At 35.2% G+C, this 25372-nt stretch overlaps 1 protein-coding gene across 3 annotated transcripts in view; it reads left to right on the top strand.

The window, feature by feature from the left end:
- LOC113225439 (carboxypeptidase D) overlaps positions 1-19700 on the top strand; it is a 67757-nt gene extending 48057 nt beyond the window's left edge. The window contains exons 15-23 of one of the 3 annotated variants that reach the window (XM_026457752.1): positions 7884-8040; positions 8834-9500; positions 10120-10292; positions 11587-11734; positions 13179-13384; positions 15199-15292; positions 18462-18599; positions 19071-19201; positions 19337-19695. In XM_026457752.1, coding sequence (XP_026313537.1) covers positions 7884-8040; positions 8834-9500; positions 10120-10292; positions 11587-11734; positions 13179-13384; positions 15199-15292; positions 18462-18599; positions 19071-19192 — 1705 coding nt within the window. In that variant the 3' untranslated portion in view covers positions 19193-19201; positions 19337-19695. Of the gene's footprint in view, positions 1-7883; positions 8041-8833; positions 9501-10119; positions 10293-11586; positions 11735-13178; positions 13385-15198; positions 15293-18461; positions 18600-19070 lie in introns of all 3 variants that reach the window. The other 2 variants (XM_026457751.1, XM_026457753.1) reach the window with 2 other exon arrangements.
- Positions 19701-25372: the final 5672 nt, after the last annotated feature.

Below are 25372 nucleotides of genomic sequence, written 5' to 3'. Positions count from 1 at the left end.
CAGCAAATAAGCTGCTATTTTTCAATTGTATAGTCGGAATCCATCTCGTTTACACTGGAATATGCAGACATCTGTTGTTTTCTCTATCATACGAATCTTACTGTTATAAGTAACGAGAGAAATAGAACACCAGACGCGACTAATTCAGATCTATGAACCTCGGTATGAAATAAAGTTTCCAAATTACGTAAAAAGACAGTCAATACAGCTGCCAACTCCAATAGTAACTTGTCACACTTTAAAGGTCGATTCATACTAGCGACATTATTGTTGGTTTAAGCTGTTTCTTCCCATGACATTAAAAGAAATTGTACTAAATCTAAATATAAGAATCACGTTAGGCGTTAACATATTTTGTATTGTGGGATTAGTGTACAATAACGTTGTTCGCTGTCTACGCTTTAATGTCACTGGTGTAATATGACTCTTAAACCATGACCGACCCTGTGTGTTTGGCTTTATTACCTGACTTGTGTTTGTGTTTATTGCTTTTTATGTGTTATTTAATGCTTTGTATGTAATTTGTTCACTTCCATATTCCTTGTGACTGTTTTTGTTAGGGAAAAACCACATTTATAGTCGTAGGATTAGCTTAAGCCGATTTCGTTTCATGACACTTGTCGCATTAAGCCGATTGGCCATCTAAAGGTGGCTTCCCATGGCCTGTGAATTCACCAATGCGCCGTGGGAAGAGCGTAGCCCGTGCCAGCGATGACTCGCCTATAAGACTGTCGGATCCGCCATGTGTCAGTAACTTCAAAGATGCGGCGCTAGAGCAGAGCAGCTCAAACTAGAAAATAAACTCGCTACGCACACACGAGTTCGCACTACCATAAGCACAAGCACGACCAAACCGGTACAAACCGGGGCGGTCAGTGAAATCACAGGCCGTAAGAGGCCACCTTAAGCCAGTGTTCGGTCATCGACAATCGACAGGAAGCCCATTCGTTACCGACCTCTGTCGAGTTCCATCGTCTAAGGTGAAACGAAGCGCACGTGTTTTTCGCTCTTAATGCATTGACATAAAGCTTTTTTTGGCGTCAATAAGTGTGGTCATGTAACATGATATATATGATATATATAAAGGGGTATAAAGAAAAAAATTATGCAGTTTTTCAAATTTGATTTATGCTTTTATCAGCAATTTTGATGTTTCGGTTCTTTTCCCCTTGATATAATTATAACAATGCCATATTGTCATCAAATATTCGTATTCGTTTTTGTGTTCATAACAACTCAAGCACGAATTTCTACTTTATCACTGTAATGCAATAAAATATTCACGCATGCTTAACCTATATGTGTATTTATTTACACTAACTGTCGCACTTACTAATTACTTTGAAGAGCACTTCTACAGCCGAGCCGTTCACTGAAATAAATGTGTTATTCGTATGAGCATTGGAGTCGCCTTTCTGTCATACGAAATTTACTCTGCACGTATCTATAGGGTGTCAGCTATTTCTTTTGATCTACGTAGTATCTGACGATACAGTGATTTCAAGCAACATGGAAAATGGACAACCTAGATCTGCCCATTTGAACGCGTCAGACTCATACGTAAAGGTGGTTTTCCCATGGCCTGTGTTTTCACGGACCGCGTCATGCCACCTCCCACCAATGCGTTGTGGAAAGAGTACGGCCTGTGCCGGCGCGGAGTTGCTTCGATGTGAAGATTCAACTCATATGTGTTGATAATTTCACCTGATATAGAACTCGCGACTCGGCGCGTGGCGGCCCGTGAGTTCACAGGCCGTTGGAAGCCACCTTTAGAGCGGCTCAGGTTACTTTGAAACACTTAAAGTTTTTGATTTTTTATTTATTTATTACTCACAAAAGCATTAAACATAATTTTACCTTACATTCTTGAATCTAAACAGATTTGTCCGAGTGTTGCAACTGCTTTAACAATAATATTTTGTTATTAACATTCTTAATACTAGGTGCTAACATATTTGGTGCAGATAATTTTAATGTCGTCAGTTTGCATCGGAAAAAATGTTCTTATAAAACCGAATAATTATGTCCAAACATAATAAATAGTCTTGTACATTTAGAGACCCGTGATATTGACATTCTTTTTCATTTTAATAGTAATACGACCAGAGACAAATAAAAAGATTCAAAATATAACATTAAACAGGTTTTAATCATTAAGTAGTATTGTTATTAACATGCTGTTCAGTAATTAATACGTTTTCATAAATTTTTCGAAAAACTAACAAACTTTGCTATTTATTTTACTTCAAAGTGATTACAATGCGGTAAACAATTTTCTCTAAGTCTTATCCCTAACTTATTTGTTAGCACCTTGTATATAAAATAAGTAGCTCGTCTTGTGAGTAAATTAAATTTGCAATTTTTTTGTGTAGACCAGTCCCAAACTTCGCGAACCTGGTATACGCAACAAACAAAAGAAGAAAACCGGTAATGTCGTTGAACAGTTTGCGTAGAACAAAATTCTGTTGGACATACTATTCGTATTTAGAAAACTTGGATTGTTGTAGAATGTTCCATTGATTTTTATATACAAATATAAATCTAAGTTAGGCCCTGCATATGTTTACAGGGTGTTATTTAATTGCGTCACACCTAAAAGGCAGTTCACATTTTTGAATAGAGCACAAATACATATGTTTAATAAAAATCTATTTTAATTTTATATAGGTGACCCACAGGGTCAAGGAGAAGACGCAGTGTGGATAGGGCACCTACAAGATAGATCGATGAGCTTGTGAAGTTTGTGGCGATCTTTTGGGGAGACCTATGTCCAGCAGTGGGAAATAAAAAAATTAACTGATTTGTAATTTTAATATGAAACGTTGTTGGCAGACTGCGTAGACGCAGGACAATGAGCGGAAGTCAAGCTCTCAACTGATGAAGTATACTTGCACGCGTTTTTGGGAGTTTCAAATTCACAAATAACCAATAAGTAAATTATATATGTATGTATTTTATTGTAATGACACTGATTTATTAGCAATAGGATATTAATGGATGTTCCATGCTTAAAACTTCCATGCATACCTAACAAATTTTTTACTTAAATCTTTTAATTAATTTCAAGTGAAGTGAGCCTAACGCAAGAATATAATATGCATACACACACACACACATAGCGTCCTGCACACACGCACTAGGTAAATCCTGCAACCCTGGTGCCATAGACACACACATAGACAACTACAAAGTCCACCCAACCCCACGAGAGAAATAAATGTAGGCCATACAAATATTTCTCCCGGCGCGGGAATTATTATATAAAAATATTTCTCTTGGATGGTAACCGTTCGGCCAAAGGCAATTAAGAGTGGATGACACAATTTACGAGGTGATGATAGTCAAATTAACGATTATGAATGACCCCCTTCGGTTGTGACGCAAATAATTTAACACCCTGTATATAATTTAGGACCCACGACGATTCTCTTGTATTAAGAAGAGACTCGAATGAAATCCGTTTTGCTTTTCGTTAAAATTATGAAAGACAAAATCAACCTGCGTCTTGGCTGCGTTTGCGAATCACAAACCGCAATCTCAATAAGAAAATGGCGCAATACGAAAAGTAAATTTTTCGAAATGCTGACTAAGAGAGATGCCACACGATAACTTGCGTTGGCATTGCGATGACGTTGTGTTGTACTACATATAAATCAGAACGACATGCCACACGATGCGTTGAAACGGCGCGCCACCTGAAGGAGCTTGTACTTGTAGGAGAAATCAAAGCGTTGCGACGACGCAACGTCCGTGTAACATCGCTCTAAATAATAAAAACATTAAATCAATTTAATTTCGCCTTCTCCTTTCCATCATCGGGGGACTACACTTAGACTGGGGTTGCACCCCTATGTTGTGGATTTTCCATGGATTCGCGCCAAGCGTTTCGCTTCCACATTGTGTAGTGGAATTTCCTGCCTGCAGACTTGTTCTCTGAACGAACTAACTAAACTCGAAAAATTATACCTTGGGCCTTTTCAAGGCAAGATTAAATAGGCATTATTTAGGTGTGCAACCTACATCTTCGACGTCGTCGTCGCTTTCCATTAAGTGAGATGGAAGTCAAATGCGCACCTGTTTAAAAAAAAACAATTATCATCACGCCTGTCTCCCACCGGAGTAGGCGGAGACTATGGACCTCCACTTGCTACGCTCCTGACAAACTTCTTTCGTCTCATCCACTCCCATCAATCTCTTCATACTAATTCTTGGTACTTTTAACCCGGTCTTTTTTTAAGGACATCCTCAATCTGATTGAGATATGTTCGCCGAGCTCTGCCTCTCCCCACGCTTGCGAATGTGGATATTCGCTCTAAAACGAAAAGAAAAAAATTAAAGCTTTTATGGTTTTACATATAAAATATATAATCATATTTGACGTCAGCCAAAAAGCATTCCACGTACGTTGTTTTATTTACACCTATTTTGTCAGTTACACAAAAATTACTTTTACAATTGTGTCATTTTATTAATGAGAGTGCGAATTGTCGGCTTTATATACTTGAAAAGTAGTGTTTTTATTTTAAAGTCATGTCGTAGTGTATTTAAATTTGTTGAACATCTTATTTTCCTTATTTTTCATCCAGAGGCGTAACACACAAAGTTGACACCTACAGGTTCTTTCCATTGTCTTGACAGTCTGTCGTCTTAACGTCAAAAAAATCGTGAACGACATATAGTCGTGTTGTTACTATATGTGAACAACTTCATTTGAATACGCAAAGCACGACCTTTAAACTACACGACTATCGACCCCTCCGACGTAAAGAATCGTATGTCGAAATTGCCATGTTTACAGGGGAGCATTTTAAAGTTCTGTATTCTCTGAAATGAGCATAACACGTGACTTTAGCATTTCTCAGTTTCATTCGACAAAGCTCGTTACTCACGTAGAGTATTATAAAATCCTAGATATCGGTTAGATGATTTATGATGATCAATTAGATGATCACTCTATGTGAGTAACGAGCTTTGATGAATAGAACTAAGAAATGCTAAAGCATGGAACAAAAAGTAACGAGAATGGACACTCCGCCCCTCCCTCCGCCCCGCACATTGATGGTCACATTGACTGAACGACTACGAGGCTGGAGGCGAGCCGTTTTCACGCTAAGACGGCTTTGATATTTGAGTATCATCATTCAGCCATACGACGCCCACTGCTAGGCATAAGCCTCCCCAACGATCTCCACGACGATCGGTCCTGCGTTGCCCGCATCCATCGGCTTTCCGCAACCTTTACGAGATCGTTGGTCCACCTGGTGGGGGGCCTACCCGCTATTTGAATATAGTCTTCGTATATTCATTACGAAACTTGTACATTAATATATAACATTATTGTACGTTACTATTTATAATGGTCGTGAATTGTGTTGTTTACGGCTGTAAAGAGAGGTGTTTCTTTCGTTTTCCGGAAGGTGAAACGAAGTAAAAAAACTTATGTCTGAGACTCATTAAGTTATTGTTTTCTTTAGTGCAGAGTAATATATAATACAGATTTATTATATCAATACAATGAGACGCCATAAGTTCGTCACCGAGTAGACAAGGGTTCACGAATTTTCAATTTGTATTGCCGATAAATATTATGTAGTGATATACCTAATTATTACCTAGGTAACCTTAAATAAGAACCTTGGTTAATTTATTTAAAGTACCTGTTCAAAATATAACATTTTAAGTGATTTTTATATATTTTTTAAATAAATCTTCAATATTATTCTAGTTGAGAATTATTGAAAAACATAATATTATATTAATATAAATACCTAATGAACCTGTGTAATTAGAATTCTATTAATAGAATTATAGATAACAGATTCGCGCTAGAATTTTCGCTATGTTGCCGCTTTGACCACGTAACGTAATAATAGTAATTAGTAGCAGTAGAGCTCCTTGTGAAAGAGTTCGTCCAGGGAAGCACTGCCACCTTACCTATTTCTGCCGCCAAGCAGTAATGTCAGCATTACTGTGTTCCGGTTTTGAAGGGTAAGGGTGCTGGTGAAATTACAGGCATATGGGACTTATCAACTTATGTCACAGGGTGACGGGCGCAGTGGCAGTACCCCTCAGATCTTTGCAATTTGAAGCTCTGAGTGACACTGCAACTGTTATGGATAGGCGTGTAGCTTACCATCAGGCGCACGAGCTAACGAGCTATGGAGCGAGAAATGCTCGGCATTTCTCTACGTGATCAAATCAGAAATTAGGATATCCGTAGAAGAACGAAAGTCACCGATATAGCTCACAGGATTAGCAAATTGAAGTGGCAGTGGCACTGACGGCTGTTGGGGCAGAAAGGTTCTTTAATGGAGACCACGAACCGGAAGGCGTTCAGTGGGACGGCCCCCTACCAGATGGACGGATGACCTGATAAGGGTGGCGAGTAACCAATGGATGCACGTCGCGTCCGATCGGCAAATCTGGAAATCTCTGGGGGAGGCCTATGTTTAGCAGTGGACGTCTTTCAGCTGATATGATGATGACGAGTTTTTTCCTTGTAATATTATTCAAATACCATGAGCTAAAATTATTTTCTGAATTTTGACAAATATGCGTGTCTATAGATGGCATTGTATGTTGCAAACCAATGTATAAATTAAAGCTTGCTAGTATGGATAGATGGCGCTAATCCTATACAAAGTAAAAGAATAGCCGGCAGTATCTGTAAAAATCTGTGCAATAAGCGCCATCTAGTTGATTTGTTTGTCATCACTAGAAATTAGAGTAGCGTTGATAAATTATAGTTCGTAAATTATTCACAAATTAGGTATAAAAATAGTTATTTGGTGCTCATCGCGACATCTGGTGTACCAATAGATACTAAATACCCGACTACGCTGTTTTGTACCGCGATTGGCAATCCTGTTGATTTATTTGTCCATGGTTCTAACTGTAAAATCAGTATTGAGAACGCGTGCGAGTGAAAACCAGTATTGCGCCTTTCAATTAATGCGGAGTAGTGACCACGCTACAGTACCGGCACGCTAAGATGGCCGTTTTGACAGATTGCAATAGTAAGGTCAAATCTCAATTAATTATTAAAAAAAATATAATCAAATGTATGCCGCATCTAGAAGTTATAACAAGTATTGCAAGAAGTAGCTGATTAAAAAGTTTTAATAAAACGGAAATAAAAATGTTTACTTAATTATCGTCATATCGAAACTGCTTTGTTTTGCATTGAGCTTTGACGCGAGTTTGCCGGAGGTAGAAGTTGTGCTGGACAGCGATCCCGTAAGTGATAATACTATTAGATGTCATTTTTTAAATTTTCGAATTCCGAAAAACAAATGCCGAGTTGTGTCGTAAAATTGTACATCCATAAATTTTCATCCACGAGACTTGATGAGCGGACAAACGTCAAAACGGCCATCGTAGCGTGCCGGTACTATAAGTATCTCTGTTTTTGTAAATAAAGTGTGTTTTATTTTTGTTTTGTTTGTGGTTTTCAGTCGTGAATATTTTGAGTACATAGTTTTAATGGTTTTATGTTGTAATTTTTATTCTTTGTCGTATTTTTTTTTTTTTTTTTTTATGTTAACTAGTAGGCAAACGAGCAGACAAGCCACTTGATGGGAGGTGGTCATTGTCGCCCATGGACACGAGCAATACCAGAGGCATCACTCATGCGTTGCCGACTCCGGAGAACCTTGTTTATACGTTTCTTCAGTGTTTTCGTTTGGGGCACAAAAAATAATCTATTTCTTCTTTTTTCAATTCGACAAAATTCTAAGTTACGTGTATTAATGTTTTAAGGGACAACAGCATGATTTGCATTTCTAATTCACTTCTTTGAAATAAAATTTATTTTGCATATATAAGCTGTCAGAACGCTTTATATATCTATGTCCTATCTAATCAACTATCAACTCTATTTCCAGCGTATTGGAGAACATTATCGGAACGCGGTATCACAAACCGTTAGAGATATATGGGCTGCTAGCAGAATTGGAGAACAAGTTCCCAGACATCGCGGAGTTTCGCTCTGGAGACAGCTTGCTTACGTCCACATTTCACCAATTGAAGATGACTGAACAGGTATGGTACAACACTAGGTGTAGCTGCTCTATGTACGGCTTAAGTTATACTGGACTAGAATGATCCTTCATCGACGGTGACAACAACTAACTTCTAAATTATGTCAGTTCACTCACCTCTTGATAGACGTGGTCATTATTACAATAACAGATAATGTAACGCAATGTATAACTCATTATAGAACAACTAGCTAATTTGCTAATGTTATCCTGTTATCCTGTTTTAGCGTCGTGCCAACGTCGTGGCAAGTATGCAATATCAATAGTGAGAGAGAAATGGCGCTACTCAAATGAATTCGCAATGCTATGATTTGCAAATCGTAAACCTTTCGGTGCACATCATACAGTTATCTTTAATTTTATATTTTATTGTTTTCTATTAAGTTACTATTACAAATCACATATTTGAAAGTACCATTTCATGCTTTATAGAATTGGAATAACGTCGATAACATTATAACAGTTACAGATTTGTTTTCATTGCGTTAACGCCATTATCCCCGATTTTTGTGTTTTGTTAGTATATGCTAAAAACTATAAAAAATTGGTTTTTTTTACTCTTGTACTACATAATTAGCAATGTTGGTAAAAAAGTTGATTGAACCATAACTCGTTACACAATATTCACTCACTATCATTGTCATGTTATATGCAAAACTATATAACAGGATAATTGACAACATTATATGTTATTGAAAAAAAATAGCCGTATAATTTATTAATTATTTGCAGCCGTTATTGCCATCTCTACCCTTAGATATTATAATTTGGAACGCAATCATTCTTATTTCCAGATCGGTTCACCAGAGGAATCAAAACTCCATATAGCTCTTATAAGTAGCTTCTACGGCTCAAAACCGCTTGGCCAAGAAATGCTCTTAAATTTCGCTCGACACATAGCGAACGCTTACGCAATAGGAGAGCCTATTAATAAAAAAATATTGAACAATACAGTCTTACATTTTATACCAAATTTGGACCCTATTTTAGAGAAGATAGTAACCAGTTTTGATGGCACAGAGCACTGCAACGTGATTGCACTTGAAGAAGAATTTGGTGATAGCCTTTACAATTATATAGCAATGAAAAATCTGAATCCTTTATCAAACTATACTAGAGAAAAAGCATTTATTAATCTATTGCAAGCCGAAAAATACGATCTGGTATTAGAACTATCTTCGGGCAACGAAGACGTATCTTATCCAGAGCTATCTAAACATGTTTACGAAGAATTCGCCAAAATTTACCAGCTACATAGAACTCCAGTAGACAGATATGACTGTACAAATAAAAACAATGTTATACATGATAACTTGATAGATATATTGTATGAAAGGTATAACACACCAGTTGTGTCCGTTGGTTTGAGTTGTTGCAATATGCCGACAGAGGAAAATATTTCTTGGATTTGGAGAGACAACTTGGAGGGGATCATGCAGTTTGTGGCAATGAGTAATACAGGTATGTTATTTAAGTTTGTTGAAGCTTTTTTAATTTTGTTTGACCATCATGAATATCATGGTGGTATCATGGATATCACTGAGAAAAATTCAGGCCATTCGACCGAAATTACACGATTTTCGAACTTCCTTTTCAACAGATCGACTGTTTGACCAGCTGTGTGACCGCTACAAACGTGATTTCGGTGGTCATATGAACGAAATCGAATTCCATTCTTAAATGTAACATGTGTACTGCGCCTGGTATAAATGTCAACTCGATATCACAATTATTCTGTTTTATTGTAAACTTGATACTATTCGGTTACCTATCAGAAGTCCGAAATGACGTTTTCCAGAAATAACGTTAGCTCGAATTTTCATAACCTCGAAAGTAATTTTGAGAGGAAAATGTTTTTTATTTTAAACCTAACCCAACCGAACATAATCGTGTCTTATCGATAAACATCCAACATATCGTGAAATAACAACGGTTTCGTTATAATTCGGTTTTCGGGGTAATGAAAATTCGAACAAACGTTGTTTCGGAAAAATAAATTCGAGTTTGTGATAGGTTACCATACTGTACCTAAGGCTTGCATGGAATCACAATAGATTGATGCAACGTTTATATATTTCAGGTATCGTTGGCTACGTAAAGAACGAAGAGGGCAAGCCGATGCGGGATGCAGTGCTAACCATTAGTGGGATAGAGAAAGAATTTCATGTCACCTCAAATATGGCCTTCTATCGGATTATTTTGCCGCCGGGAGAGTACCGTGGTAAAGTGAAGTGCCATGGCTATCATGATCAGGTAAACGCACAACAATAATCTTTGTTCTTTAAAGGCCCCGTGTAAATAAAATGTACATAATATGATGAAGAAGTGATCCAGACAATGGTATTCCTATAATCACGTAAACGCTCAGTGGACGCTGTAATGAAAATATCGCATTCAAAGAAGGTGACATCCCGTCTATTTTGTGACCCATTGTTTTTGACGACGTGCATTAAGGAGACCTATCAATACTTGTGATTCATTATCAAAGCATTAAAAAAGCTAATTAATAATAATAATATATAATAATAACACACTCAACATATCCTCGCACTAGGAAAACCCTGTACAGCGGATGCCATGGACACAGTCAACCACAAATTACACCCAAACTCACGAGAGAAATAAATATAGGTCATACAAATATTTCTCCCGGCCCGGAAATCGAACCTGGGACCTCTGCGTGGCAGTCCGGCATGGCAACCGTTTGGCCACGGAGGCAGTTAATTCGACTATCGAAATCCACAAAATACGTATATAATCTAAATTATCACGCATCAACAAAAGCGGAACGTAATAACTAAACTTTTCGATCTAAATAAACTCAACAAGGTTGAGTTTACATAGATCAATATCGCTTTCATCAAACTTGTATTTTACGTTGAACAAAGAATAAGAGCTAGTTAGAAAACTGGATATTTTGTTGACTTCGCATCCTTAATGTAATAAGGTCATTTCTGCAAAATGAAGGTTAAAATATAGTATGAACGACATTAATCGATAACACGATCTATATCATAGTAGCAGTATTTATAACATTGTCCTGTATTTCGTAGTAGCTGAAAACAAGTTTTTAGTTTGTTCCCAAAAATAATAAAGAACTTCCCGAATATTCCAAACTCTGCCCCATTAATATAACGTATTTATACTTCTGCAACAATGAAAATGACTAAAAATTAAATCTGCCCAAATTGCAGAAATCTGCCACAAATGGTCAACTGTCCTCAATATCAATGTGACATTGACCTTGGCAAGAGCTCTCTTGTCAAAACGCTCCTTTGCAACTTTCTCTTATTTAAATATTTTTGTCATTGTGTTTTATTTTTTGCTTTGTGTCATTATTGTTTAATTGATTATTTCATTAAGTATTTTGTACCTTTAATGTTTTATGTGTGTACTATTAACCAGTGAGAAATATTTGTCGTCGTTGGTCGTGTAATGAGAAGAAAAAACGCCCTAGAGTTTTATTCGGGGCATTATAGTCCAGTTAGCCTGCATGCAATAATACTATTTACTTGCAAGTGAGATGAAAAATATATTGTATTTACAGATGTTCACCTGGCGAGTGCTAGAGCGTGATCTTAAACACAAAGACATAACAATGAAGCGTGTTAACTCCGAACGAGTGACGGGCGGGCAGTTCAAAGAGTTTGAAGAATTACAGATGGATGACAATCCCAATTTCATACGTGTCGCTGGTAAGTGGGCATTTATAAACAGCACGGTAAACAAGGAAAACAAACCAAGTTTTTTGACTGACAGGAATTTTACTCTAATACTGATTGGTATATTTCAAATGTCTTTGTAAAGAAGTCACGTCGTAAATAGGGTTTCCGTTGTTCTATTCTTTTTCGTTTAGTTGTTTTTTATAATACCAAGTGACGGACGAACAAGTCGTGCGCCTGGTGGTAAGCGACACGCCTGTCCATAAGAGTTGCAGTGCCACTCAGAGTTTTAAATCGGAAAATCTTAGACATAAGTTAATAAGTCCCATGTGCCTGTAATTTTACCAGCACCCCTACCCTTCTAAACCGGCACGCAGTAATGCTGACATTACTGCTTGCCGGCAGAAATAGGTAAGGTGGCAGTATTTCCCTGGACGAACTCTTTCACAAGGAGCACTGCTACTCAAGTTGGAGTGCAAAAATGACAGTCACATAATAATACGAGCCCTGTACCCCACCTACGTGGGGTCGGGCTCGGCTTGCGTGGTCGGGTTCAGTTCACGGGTGTGCTTATGCTCTTCGGTGGCTCAGTAGTTAGTACTATGGGCGCTTGATGAGGAGGTCGACTTCCGATTTGGGCCTATTTAAGAAACGAACATTTCTAAGTTGGTTTCGGTCAGAGTATTCTGGGTTATCGTTGTTTTGGTATTCATAGTACAGGAAATTCGGCAGTAGTTTGACATTTTTTCCCTGTAAATACTTCTCTTTGGCATAGCTTTCAAGAAAATGGAATCTAACAGAAAGACGATTGAGATACAACAACGCTAGAATAAGTATCTCATTTCCACTACTTCGGGAAGTATGCCTTACATTTTTACTATTGTGAGATCTTGTACTCGTAATCTATGACTCCTCCGTATATTACCTCCATACGAGGGGTTGCGGACGCTTCGGGCTTCGCCCTCCGCGGACCTCGGCCTACGGGCTCGGCACTTATGTGGTGGTGTTTCATAATATCATCGTTAATTCTTATTAAATTCTTTTTACCGTAATAATTTTTTGTTACAAGTCACGAAAGTAAACCTTATACCGCTGCAATATCGTCGTTCTGTTTTGGAGAACTAAGTAAATATCTCGAATTCGCTTTCGTTCAACTACTATCCGCTAGATAGCAGCACATTGATTTTAATTTCAATTTAAAATCAAAACGTCGTAACTTTTAATTATAGATACGAGTATGTTGAACTTTCAACGATACGCCAATAGGGTACAATTTTAATTTATAAACATTCCAGAATTTGTTAACTTGTTTTTGAATTAGAAACCAATCATTATTAAGATTTTATAGTGTTTCAAATTATGTATGTGTGAGTTTTGGCGACAGGGGTTCTGATAGTAATCAGAAAAAAAAGTGGATGTGGCAGTCTATTAAAAATGGGTTTGTTACAATATACTTTAAAATTGTTTTTTTTTTCAGGTTTAGCTCTAGAGAATACCAATAGCGAACCCCTACATAATGCCAAAATAACGGTGTACCCACTCGCTTCAGTCATAGCGATAACTCATAACAGAAGTAACGAGAACGGCGTCTTCATTCTCTCTATACCAATCAAATATTTGGGGAAAGAAGTTGTTGTTTCCGCTGCTGCTAGGGGGTTCCTCACTCAGCAAAAGCATTTTATGGTGAGTAGGAAATTACTTTTAGAAAAAATATAATCATTGATTTTGGATATCAAGATGTTTTTCTACCATGATGGAGGAGTTAATTTAGCTAGACTAAAGACTAACGTGGACATTCCCTTCTACAACTTCCTGTTACTTCTCGGAATTGATTATATTTAAATATGCGCATTATTTATTGAAATTTGAGTACATTGGTGACAAATTTATATTATTTCGAATTAAGTATTTGCTACAAATTATTGTCTCAAAAAGTTATATTGTAGTTGTGTTTCTATGGGTACTTAGGTATTTAAATACCTTAGCAATTGAAAAAAAAATAAAAATGAGACAACCTTTATTTTGGAATGTTTAGAAAATAAACAGTAAAAAAAGAAATTTTATATAATAATAATAATAATAATAAGTGTATATGTACATGAATTCAGGGATTTTTTTGTCATATCACGAAATGGGTATGTCCATACCATCGATTATATAACCAGAAATAGAGACGAAATAATCCATCCCTGGCAAGTCAGCAGTCTTGATCTTATATCACTTTTAAATATCAACTCTCGTTTGCGCTGAAATCACAAATTAGAAAATTGAAATAGTACAGCGCCAACAACTGACATGTGAGTATGTCTCTGTATATACCAAAAATATTCTGTATTTATTGTAATAAAGATAATATCTCTAACAATGAGGGATGTTCTATTCGGTGGTGTGGGAAAAACAGCAAAACATCTGATTACAAAACAAACGGAATCACAGTTCATCGTTAATTAAATATGTAATTTTTCAATTTTCGTCCATTATAACAAAGCTCAAGTTAAACTGGACGATTGAAGTGAAACAATTGACGACACCCTTCAATTGTTTCGAATTCGGGCTGGCCAATCGGAGCGCAGTTGTCACAGTAATGATTTGGCAGCATAGTTTTCAAACAAGTTAAATTACATCCCATCTCTATTTCTGGTTATATACTCGATGTTCCGTACTAAGAACACGTTAATACTTTAGTTAAGTCCTTCAATTCCGATCACTGATGAAAGTCAAAGTTTGTTATAATTTATTAATATAAAGATCGCACACCAAGGAACGAAACAAAAAAAAACTTTAATAGGTTTCTCACAGATGGCGCTACTTCAAAAAAGTATTTCTTACTCTATTTATTTAGTGACTGATCGTTATTGAACATGTAAGCCCCATTAGAAAAACGATACCTCAAGAAAACACTTAACAAAATCCAGACAGATATCAAAATACTACCTACCGTATCGACTCAACCGTAGAACCAAGATCTATATGCAAGACTACTTGTTCTCAGGACATAGTACATTTCGTTCGTTCATCTTCGCTGTGGATGTCAGATCGACTGTTGCTTGATGTCATATTTCCAAAATGAAATAAGATATATAAATTCTCAAAACACCTTTACGTAGGCCTTAGTTTGAATAAGAAAATTATTCTCGTAACGTACATACTTATTCTCTTTTCGCTATATAATCACATCGGACTTGTGTTCTTCGGATGAGTCTATACAAAATCTCCGCGGCGCTACATGTTGGCTCCGACAAAACTGATTTAAAAAAAACAAAGATCTGCAACAAGCACTTAGATAAATTCTTAGGGTCTGCTGTTTCGTTCTGTAGCACAGTTGGGAGAGCGTCAGGTATGTCGACGACGCTGGTTTGAACCTAACCAGAACGAACGATTGTTTTTGGATTAATAATTATAATACCCAATAAACAGTGTAGGAATATATGCTCACCGCCGCCTAACAATATCACACTTAGTTACAAAAGTAAATTTTTCAATCTCCCTCATTTCAGATTCAAAGCAACAACAGAACAAGTGTATTATTCAAGCTGGAGAAGGACGATTACGTAATGGGAATGCCTCGATTGGTTTTCGTTATGGTCGCCGGTTTGTATCGATGTTAACTTCTTTTTTTAATTGTAATGCGTTTTAATATTTTCTAGATTTGTTTTTTTTTTTAAATTAACCACACCTATAGTCCGTCCAACTATTTATTTTACTTTTGACAGCTCGACTACTAAACCATTAGTGATGTCATAATGCGTAACCGATTCGATTTCTTATAACAATCGATTTTGTTTATGAAAAAGTTTTAATGTTAATTTTAATTCACAATGAATCCGTTGAACAACGATAGTTTATAAAGTTTTTTTTTATGATATCAAGTGACGGGACAAATAAGCCGAGCGCCTGATGGTAAGCTACACCTGTTATGGACAGCCCATAACAGTTGCAGAAATCTGCAGGGCACTACCACTGCGCCCGTTACCCTGAGACATAAGTTGACAAGTCCCATGTGCCTGTAATTTCACAAGCACCCTTACCCTTCAAAACCGGAACACAGTAGTGCTAACATTACTGCTTGATGACAGAAATAGGTAAGGTGGCAGTACTTCCCTGGACGAACTCTTCCACGAAAGAGATCTCCTGGTACTACTCTATTAAAAAAAGTTTTAATCGCTTTAACACATTAATATTTTCAACATTTATTTCAAATTTATTTATTTTCATTATAATTTATTAGACAGATACCAAAACCTATACAACGAAGAAAGCAACTTGAATAATCGGCCGTTTACTAATATGTCCTTATGCTCCTACTGGCATGACCAAAAGGATAAATATGTCCTCGTGCTCCTACTAATGTACTGTCACCTATAGGTATTTATATGTAGTTGATATTGTAGTACTCGTTGTCTAATTACAATTAAGTGATTTAAAAAAAAGCACGAATACTTTCAGACATAGAAACTGCAAGGCTGATTTTGTTCAGTTACTTCCATAGTTTATGACCCCTGCCATAAATTCCTAGAGTTTCTTGAATGAAAGAATGAATGAATGAAATATTCTTTATTGCACATTCAAATTACAATGACAACACATAACAGTAATGTAAGTATCACAGAGTAAGCTAATGTACAACACGCGGCCTTATTGCTAAGTAGCAATTCCTTCTAGGCAACCTTAGGATAGAAATTAAGGAGTTGGAAAGGGGGTGCAACCAAAGACTATCTTGTAATTTTAAATAAATCCACTACTCAAAAATAAAGTAAATATATAATTAATACTAAGGTTACTTATATACTTTTGTAGGACAAGAAAATAAATCTTAATCATTCTGAGTATTGTTGGTCTCATGTGAACGTTATTAAAATTATTATTCTTCTCTGGGGAATCTGCCTTATGAAAGAGCGCAAAGTGACGATTTCAAGTGTAATAGAATCTTCGTTACATAATCTGTCGGCTTGGTAAATATCGGAGTCGGAGCCAAGAGCACATCGCTCCACTATAAGAAAGAACAGAGACCATGAAGTATTGCATTTTTTTGCCTATAGTTGCTTAATAATTATTGAACTTCATAGGCGCCCTTATGTCAAAAGTATAATAAATGGTTGGACGGCGCATACCTGAACATAAATTAGGTTCTAACTAACGAACTATAAGTACTAGAGCAGTAGAATCCTCTCCAATGCACTACACAGAACTCCCAAACCAGAACCAATTTAAAATAGTTATTTTTCAAACGGTCCTACCGGGAATCGAACCCGGGACCACCTCATCCAGCACGCACAGTGCAAACCATCAAGCTATCAGCAAACTTTATTAAGTTTTAATGTAAACTTTCTATTTGTCCCAAAATTTCCCACTATAACGATGAATGTATACAAGTATAAAATTTTCCGTTATTTTTGTAAGTTGGTAAAACACATCTTCTTTTTTCGATCTGGTGGATAATTGGCTTTTTACTCCATCAATCAATCAAAGAAGTTTATATCAATTTTGTTTTTATTGCCATTGTCTGTGTTTACTAAAGTTTTTGCGCCTTTCAATTGCTGGTTGTCTCATAGTTATGTAAAATTGACCGTAAAATAGATTTAGTGTTTTTTGAGCTTATTCTTATTTGTTTTATCAACCTTCCAAACCTGAAGGCTCATCCATCGCCTGGCACTGGCTAGCATACACACATACACGCTCACCCACGCACACACACTTACACACTCCCACACATACACGTACGCATTCACGCACTCAAACACATTTCATTCATTCAAACAAATTGGTATATCGTTGCCTTAGAGTGAAAACCTCACCTTCGAAACCACATTTTTTTGAAGAAAAACTTCTTCTTTCAAGTAATATAGTATCTTAAAGAGGTATAATTTAACTAATTAAAATGCTAATTACAGACATCATTGCATTTACTATATTTTACACCACATTTTTATCTTCGTCCTGAAAAAAAATTTTTTTAGGCACACACTCATGTCTCCGCACTGGAGAAACCCTGTTTTGCGGATGCCATGGACAACACATACACAATCACAAATTACATCCAAATTCACGAGAGAAATAAATGCAAATATATTGTAATATAGAGTATACAATATAAAATATATTGTATATGTTTATTATTGTATACTCAATAGAGTATACAATATATTTTATTTTTTATTTTATTATTGGGCCAGTACAATCAAATCTGACCGAAGAAGAAGAAATGACAGATAATAAAGATACATTGATGGTTGACGAGGTGGATATAAGAGTGTAAAGGAAAATTAAAATTAGATTCAAGATATATTTTTTACTGTTTAAACTAGCCAATTTATCATAGTGTTGTTGCAAAACTAGTTACGTTAATTTGAAACAATTACAAAACTAGTTATTTTAAGATTACTGTTGCAAAGCTTTCTATGTTCAATTTTTAATGGAAATAAAATAAAAAGTTTAATACTGTGATTTTGTCTCTTCATATTGTTCATCTCTTTTTTATCACAGCTTTCATATAATTAAAAAAGTACCATTTAAAAATCTGTTTTTGGAACAATTTTTTTTATACTTTATAGCTTTTTTATCCACATACAAAACGCAGTTTGCTAGTGGACTATGCCACGCGATACTGATTGTCAGCCTGTAAAAGAAAGTGAAACGTGAAATAATTTGGTTTGGTCCGCTATTCTTATAAACCACCGATATTGAAGGTTTAAGATTTAATTTGCCAGTATTGTGTGTTGTTGTTCAAGCATGGTTTTTGAGTGACTAACTGCCCCTTTAGGTGTATTGGGAGTGGCCCTAGTGACGATGGCAGCGTGGTGCTTCAGTTGTCGACAGAGGGCGCGTGAGTCGCGAAGGGAGTATCTCTTCACGCAGATACCTTCAGATGATAAGCGACCACTTTGTGAAGATATTCAAGGTAAGTAAAACTAAACTGCCATGCCTAAACCCAATGTTGCTAAAAATTATCTTAAGAACCAAAAAGGGAATTGAGAACAATGAATGAATGAATTGTTCTTTATTGCACATAAAAAATTAAACACACACATTGAGACAACTCTGTAGTGTAAAGTCTGTTTCAATCCATCATACATACCAGAAAAGTAAACAAACCGGTTAAAATTATAAAGCAATCACTCGACAAATGGAATAAGTAACACTTTCACGTATATTTTGAAGATTTCGACTTGATATCTCATCACTTTTTCCAGCAATGTTCATTTGAATAACATACTAAAATGTTATTTGAACTAACAGTTCAAACGTAAGGTATATAGATTTGTGAATAGTCTCCGGCAGTCATCTCCGTATCTGGATGTTATTATCACAACGTCTTAAAAGATATTAATAAACATCTCAGGTGTTCACCGTTGCCATTATAATTTTACAGATGTAGTTCGCAAGCCTTACTACGATGAAGAAGAGTTACCGCCATCAGAAACAGATTCGGAGGACGAAATAGTGCTGCTCCGCTCAGACAAGGAGTGGAAACCGGTAGATGTGAACGAATAATAAAATCCGGTAATCAGATAATTCACTACTGACATAATTTTTTTTTTCGCAAGTTTAAAAACAACATATTTATATTCCGTCTTGCTTAATAAACGAATCGTTTAAAGTTTACAGAGTCAAAATATATATTCATTTTTATTTCAGATAATAATTGGCTCGATTTTGTACTTCAGTCCGTCCCTTTATAATTTTTTGAAACATTACAACGATGTAGTACTTGCTCAAGAAGGTTGCGTTAGCTGTCATTCTGTTGTTTTTTCACTCATTCAGTTATTATTTTTACTAAAAAAAACTATGTGACGTAACCTCCTAAAACATTGCAGATGAAGAGTTCTCTTATAGTTTTAAGGCAGCTGTCATATGTTTTTAGGAATAAAGAGAAACTCGTTTGCTTTAATACGTAATGGATTCTTTATTTCCTAATATGTAAAGAAAAAAAATTAACAGTAAAATAAAAATTTTGTATCGTGAATTTTGACGCGATCTCGAAAAGTTTTTTGTTACAGTATCATATTTAGTCTATATTATTTTGTAAATTGACCTTAATTATATTTTTTTTTAATTAAGATTTTAAATATATGTTTGCGATAATTTTCTTCGTACTAACTATAATGGAGTACGATAGCTAGACAAAGAGGCATGTTACTGGCAACTTTTTATAGATATTATTATTATTATAAAAGTTTTGCTATAACTGTAGACAATAAGACAAACGCAATAACATTTATCTCTATTATCTTACATTCCTTTTTGCAATTCCTGGGTCCCTCTGAAACTATTTTCAGTCAAAAACATTACTGACGTGGTTGAAGTTCTAGGAAATAAACTAGAATTACTAGTTAGGTAAGGATGTGATGGAAGAAGATATCATTACTTGATCAAGTTACTTCTTTTATAACATATATTCGGATTTAACTGCGAAAGTGACGTTACTTGTCGCCGCTTTACTATTAAAACCTTTTACGTCCACTTTTTAAAACTTAGCAGAGGAAAATAAACCTTTAAAAAATTCGATACATAAAACGAGAAGTTTTGAAATGTACCAAAGAGGAGCTTCGGTATAAATACCGATAAATTTCGATTATAATTTCGTGTAGTTTCATTTAATAACCTTGTCCCATTGTGTTCAGGGTTCATTTGAAACGTATTTTGAAGCGTCCTTTAGCGGTTGGTGTTCAGCTTGGATAAATTATTCGTAGAAATGTACAAAAACCACCGCTTCTCATTAAAAAAAGAAAAACAAGCCAAAACGTGACTTTTTTCGACGGCCGGTTTTTTTTCGACGCTATTATTTATAGAAGTCTCTGTGACCACAGTAGACATTTAAGGTTGTAACAAGTAATGTTTTGAATTTTTCTGCCACGGAAGGATAAAACAATGGAAGTACCTCAAATTTTGATTACTATCAGAACCGCTGTCGCCAAAATCACACATACGTAATTTTAAACACTATGAAATCTTGATAATGATTGATCGCAGTTTCTAATTTAAAAAGAAGTAAGTGGTTCTGGACTGTTAACATAATTTAAACTTTTCCCACTGGGAATCGTTGAAAGTTCTCCGTACCTATTATTGCAAGTTACGACTTTTTGATTCTATATTGAAATTTCATTCAATGGTCTGCCATCTAGCACTAATAACTGAAAGGCTGTGGAGACGACGAACGATTAACGTTCTAAAAAAAAGTCAACCATATTGCAACGTTATAAAGTTTACTTCCGTTTCTGATAACAAAAAATCTATCACAATAATCAGTAAACAAACCTCAAAAGTCCTTCATCCCCTGGTTTGCCACCCTTAGAGGTGGATTATTTTCTTTAAATTTAAATGGGACCACATCTGAGGTACCCTCTTTGGAACAAGAAAAGAATCTTCAAAGTCGGTTCACAAATTTATCGCGTAACATAGACACAAAAAAAACATACAGTCGAATTGAGAAGCTCCTCCTTTTTTTGAAGTCGGGTAATAAACAGAAAATGGAAAATTAAATAAAATACGACTTAACGATGATATGAACCACCACCACAGATAATATTACTGGTGTGACTGTGATTTTTGCTCTCCAAAGCAGCAAAAAAAGGCATTTTTCCACAATTTTCCAGTTTTGCTTGAGATAATTGTACGATCATAACGTACATACTGCCTACCGCATACTGTTGACACACGTGCGACATCCACTAAGCACTTCTATTGTATAGTTGTGGCACTTGAAAAATAGTGGACACATCAGGTTTTCATTGTGAAGCGACGTTATGAAACTTGTTTCTTTAAAATGACCGTAATGTTACGACTTAATAGTGCCTTTGAAGAAAATAATAAGTTTTTAAAAATATTTTATCAATAATTTTCTAAATGTTATATATGTATAGCTATTTTAGAGATATTATTATTCTTAGATTATTATTATTATATTTATTTTAAACTCTCGCCTCTCCCAAGGCCTAAAAAATTAATTTTGAATTTTTAAATGGGAGAGGCGGTATTTCCCGGCAATGGCACAGTCGGCCGGGGTCAGGGACTCATTATTATTATTATTGTAATGAATCTCCTATTTATTGTTACGAACTTATATCATGTTAATTAACTACATACTCTAATTGGAAATAAACCTAAACATATGGTCAAAACTGAATAGAAATGTATTGGTTGTTGTATTTTTTGTTATTTTTGTACGAAATCTAATTTTTAAAGGCATGTTACAAAAGTTGTTGTTTATGACGTTAGTAATATAGTTCTGCGAGGTTATTTTTTTTACAAACACCCCTCTATATCAACATGTGTGTCGTAATTTATTACATTAAAATACAAAAATTTAGTCCGTTTGTTTATTTAGATGATTTTAAGTATTTATTTGAAATTTTAATGTTCCTTTTACTCAATGTACTTTCCAATATTAGATTTAACTGTAAGGTTTTCCTTTCCTTCCGGTCGTTTCCTAATCTTTTACTTTTAACATTGGCTCAAAGTAGACTAGTGTCATTAAAAAAAGTAGCCTGGCTTGAACACAAAAATATGCATTTATCTATGTTACACATCGAGTATATAACCAGAGATAGAGACGAAATATCATTTAATTTGTTTGAAAACTATTCTGCCAAATTATGACACTACGCTCCGATTGGTCAGTCCGAATTCGAAACAATTGACGAGTGTCGTCAATTGTTTCCTGTTAAATCGACCAGTTGAACTTGAGCTTTGCTATAATGGACGAAAATTGCAAAATTACATATTTAATTACCAATGAAATGTGATTCCGTTTTTTTGTAATTAGATGTTTTGCTGTTTTTCCCACACCACCGAATGGAACAGCCCCCCATTGATAGAGACATTATCTTTATTACAATAAATGCAGAATATTTTTGGAATATACGGAGACGTACATACTTTGAGAGTTGATATTTAAAAGTGATATAAAGCCCATTTGACTGACGAGTCGTCAGGGATGGATGTTTTTTTCGCCTCTATTTCTGGTTGTATACTCAATGATGTTACATGACGTCGAGTCAGGTGGACGTGAGACGTGTGACGATGTAAACTTTATACTCATTGAACAGATGGTGACTAATACGTTTCTATTCACATTTCGCCAAAAATGATAGTATAATATAGTAAGACACTCACTATGAATGAATATAAATGTAGTTTTGAATGACGTCATAAATACATAATGGTGCTCCTGTTTTGTAAAATTTTACATCTTTTTGAAAGTTTATTCTTATTGCTGTTGGTTTGCGAGTTCCGCGTTGAAGGTTTTGTGATAGAAATAATGAGATAAATATAATTTTCGTAAATAAACTGGTATTTTTATTTCTCCTTTACAACGATTTTTTTCATGCAGAACCATGGATTCGTACTCATGCAGGTATCTTAACATTAAAAAGAAATGTGTAGGTGGTGTTGGAAGTGTTTTTTTTGTTACATTTAAAAATACGCAATTAAAATGCTGGTTTTTAATTTTTACTTTTTTTATCATATATAAAGGGTACTAGCGAGCTACTCGGCCGGCTGACTGCGAACCACAACTGTTCTGCTCGCGTATCGCGGCAAGCTTTGGTAACATAATATGCAACGCATACAATTCGCTTGTGAGTACTACCTGGCTTAGGATTTCAAAATTCAGAGAGAATATCGAATGTATATTAACTAATGAGTAAAACGACATCAATAAATAAGTAAAAAATATAATATTATTTTTATAAAACTAGTAATATCCAGAATTTCAACGTTCTCATACATATCGAGTTCTTAGGTTTTCGCGATTGTTACACATAGGAAATGAAACTATTTTTCCGGATTTAAATCGCGTATATTTGTTTTTTCAAACAAACCGACGTTAACATAACTGGTTGAAGACTGTACCACATCAGTCAACCGTGACCATGGGACCTGTAAAGGGCCCGCATCGTCGGTTTGTTTGAAAAAACAAATATACGCGATTTAAATCCGGAAAAATAGTTTCATTTCCTATGTTCTCATACATGTTTTGTTACTTTATGTATTGCAGTTTCGTTATCTGTAAACTTATTGTTACCTTTTAAAGTGGGTTAACTAAAGCCCCTATACGAATATCATATTAACTTAATTATTTATTGCACAGGAAAGCACAAAATCACATTTAGTAAATCGGAACACACAAACAAAAGGGTACTGCTTATTTCTAAAACAAATTTCTTCCTGTAGACCAAAATACAGGACAATAATTATTGTAACGGGAATGCATGCACAACAAAACAAAATTGAATTATGTAATAAAATAATAAAAAATTAAAAAAGCAACAAAATTAAATGTAGTTAACGAAACGTTTAACATTAAAATTTTGAATGTTTCTAGTTTTATTTTAAAGTCATTAATGTCGTTTTGCTTATTAATCGATATGAGTTTAGAGGTTTTTGATATCTCTTGCACGGAATAATCGCTTGGGCACACTTAATGATTACACCCTATATATATGTAGGTATTGTTGGTTAATTTTGAAATAGAGAAAATTTTTCAGGAACAAATTTTCAAAAATTGTAAAGATATAATTCGAAGACTCATGAAGACTACTCACTCTAAACATATATTAGCATGAAAATTATAAAATAAAATTGTATAGCTAATAGCCAGTTAGAGGAAAACCAGATTTAAAATTATTGGACAACAGTGAAAAAAGGATTATTGATAAAAAAAAACCTTTTTTAATAAATGGCGGTTTACATTTAACTCCGTTTTTTTTATTAATAATTTTGGCTTGGATACAAATCCTTTGAGCCAAGTCTTCGTTTAATCATGTTTCTATAAATATGGCCGCCACAAAGATATAGGCAATTTGAGGCGGCGTGCTTGAATTGACTTGGTATTCCTTAAAACGGGCCGAGACGGGTATTTTAGTTCGAGATTCGTATAATTTCGCGTTTTAATCTTCGATTAAGGCACTATCTTATTCCACTTTAAACTATATTTCACAAAATAATTGAAAGTAAAACATTGACTTACAAATAAATGGACGACGGGTCTAATACAAAAACCACGAAAAAAATGTCCCAAGTCATCGCAGTAACGCGCTGTCAGTCGAACAAATGAAGACTAAAGTGGAGTTTGGCGCTCTGTATACGATTTTAGCGCCTTACAAGTACGGACACTTTTTAGCGCGGACCCGACGTCCATATAATTGTAAGTCAATGAAGTAAAAATAAAAACGACACTTTTCCCTCCAAAAGGGCCAGAACGAATCTACATTTAGCTCCGTCTCCATCGTTTTCGTTTAATATTTTCAACTTTGACAGGTGTCAAATGTGGAAAAACTTTTTTTTAACATGATTTTTTTTTCATTAAGGAAATGAATGAGTAAACTTATTCCACTATTTACAAACGTATGTAGTACAGTACGCAGAGATGAGCAGTGGGTTAAAACCCTAATAAACTGCCCGGGTTTTAATCGGGCTTTTACCCAAAATTCCCGGATTAATCCATTTCTATCCAAAATCATGGGCAGAAACGATTACACATCATAATTAATACTTCATTTAGTATATTTGAATGTACAGTCGAGCCAACATAGCATCCTCTTTTTGATTGCTATGAACAGCGACTGAACGTAACTTAATGATACCTAATTGTCCAAATAGGAAACGATTAATTATATAATTTATATCCTTTGTGAACACTAACAATGTTTTTATTTCGGTTAAATTAATAGT

Source organism: Hyposmocoma kahamanoa, unplaced genomic scaffold (genome assembly GCF_003589595.1).
Source record: "Hyposmocoma kahamanoa isolate Upper Pololo Valley unplaced genomic scaffold, ASM358959v1 160, whole genome shotgun sequence".
NCBI lineage: Eukaryota > Metazoa > Arthropoda > Insecta > Lepidoptera > Cosmopterigidae > Hyposmocoma > Hyposmocoma kahamanoa.
Note: the sequence above shows the minus strand (reverse complement) of the source record. Positions and strands in the feature narration are given on the sequence as shown.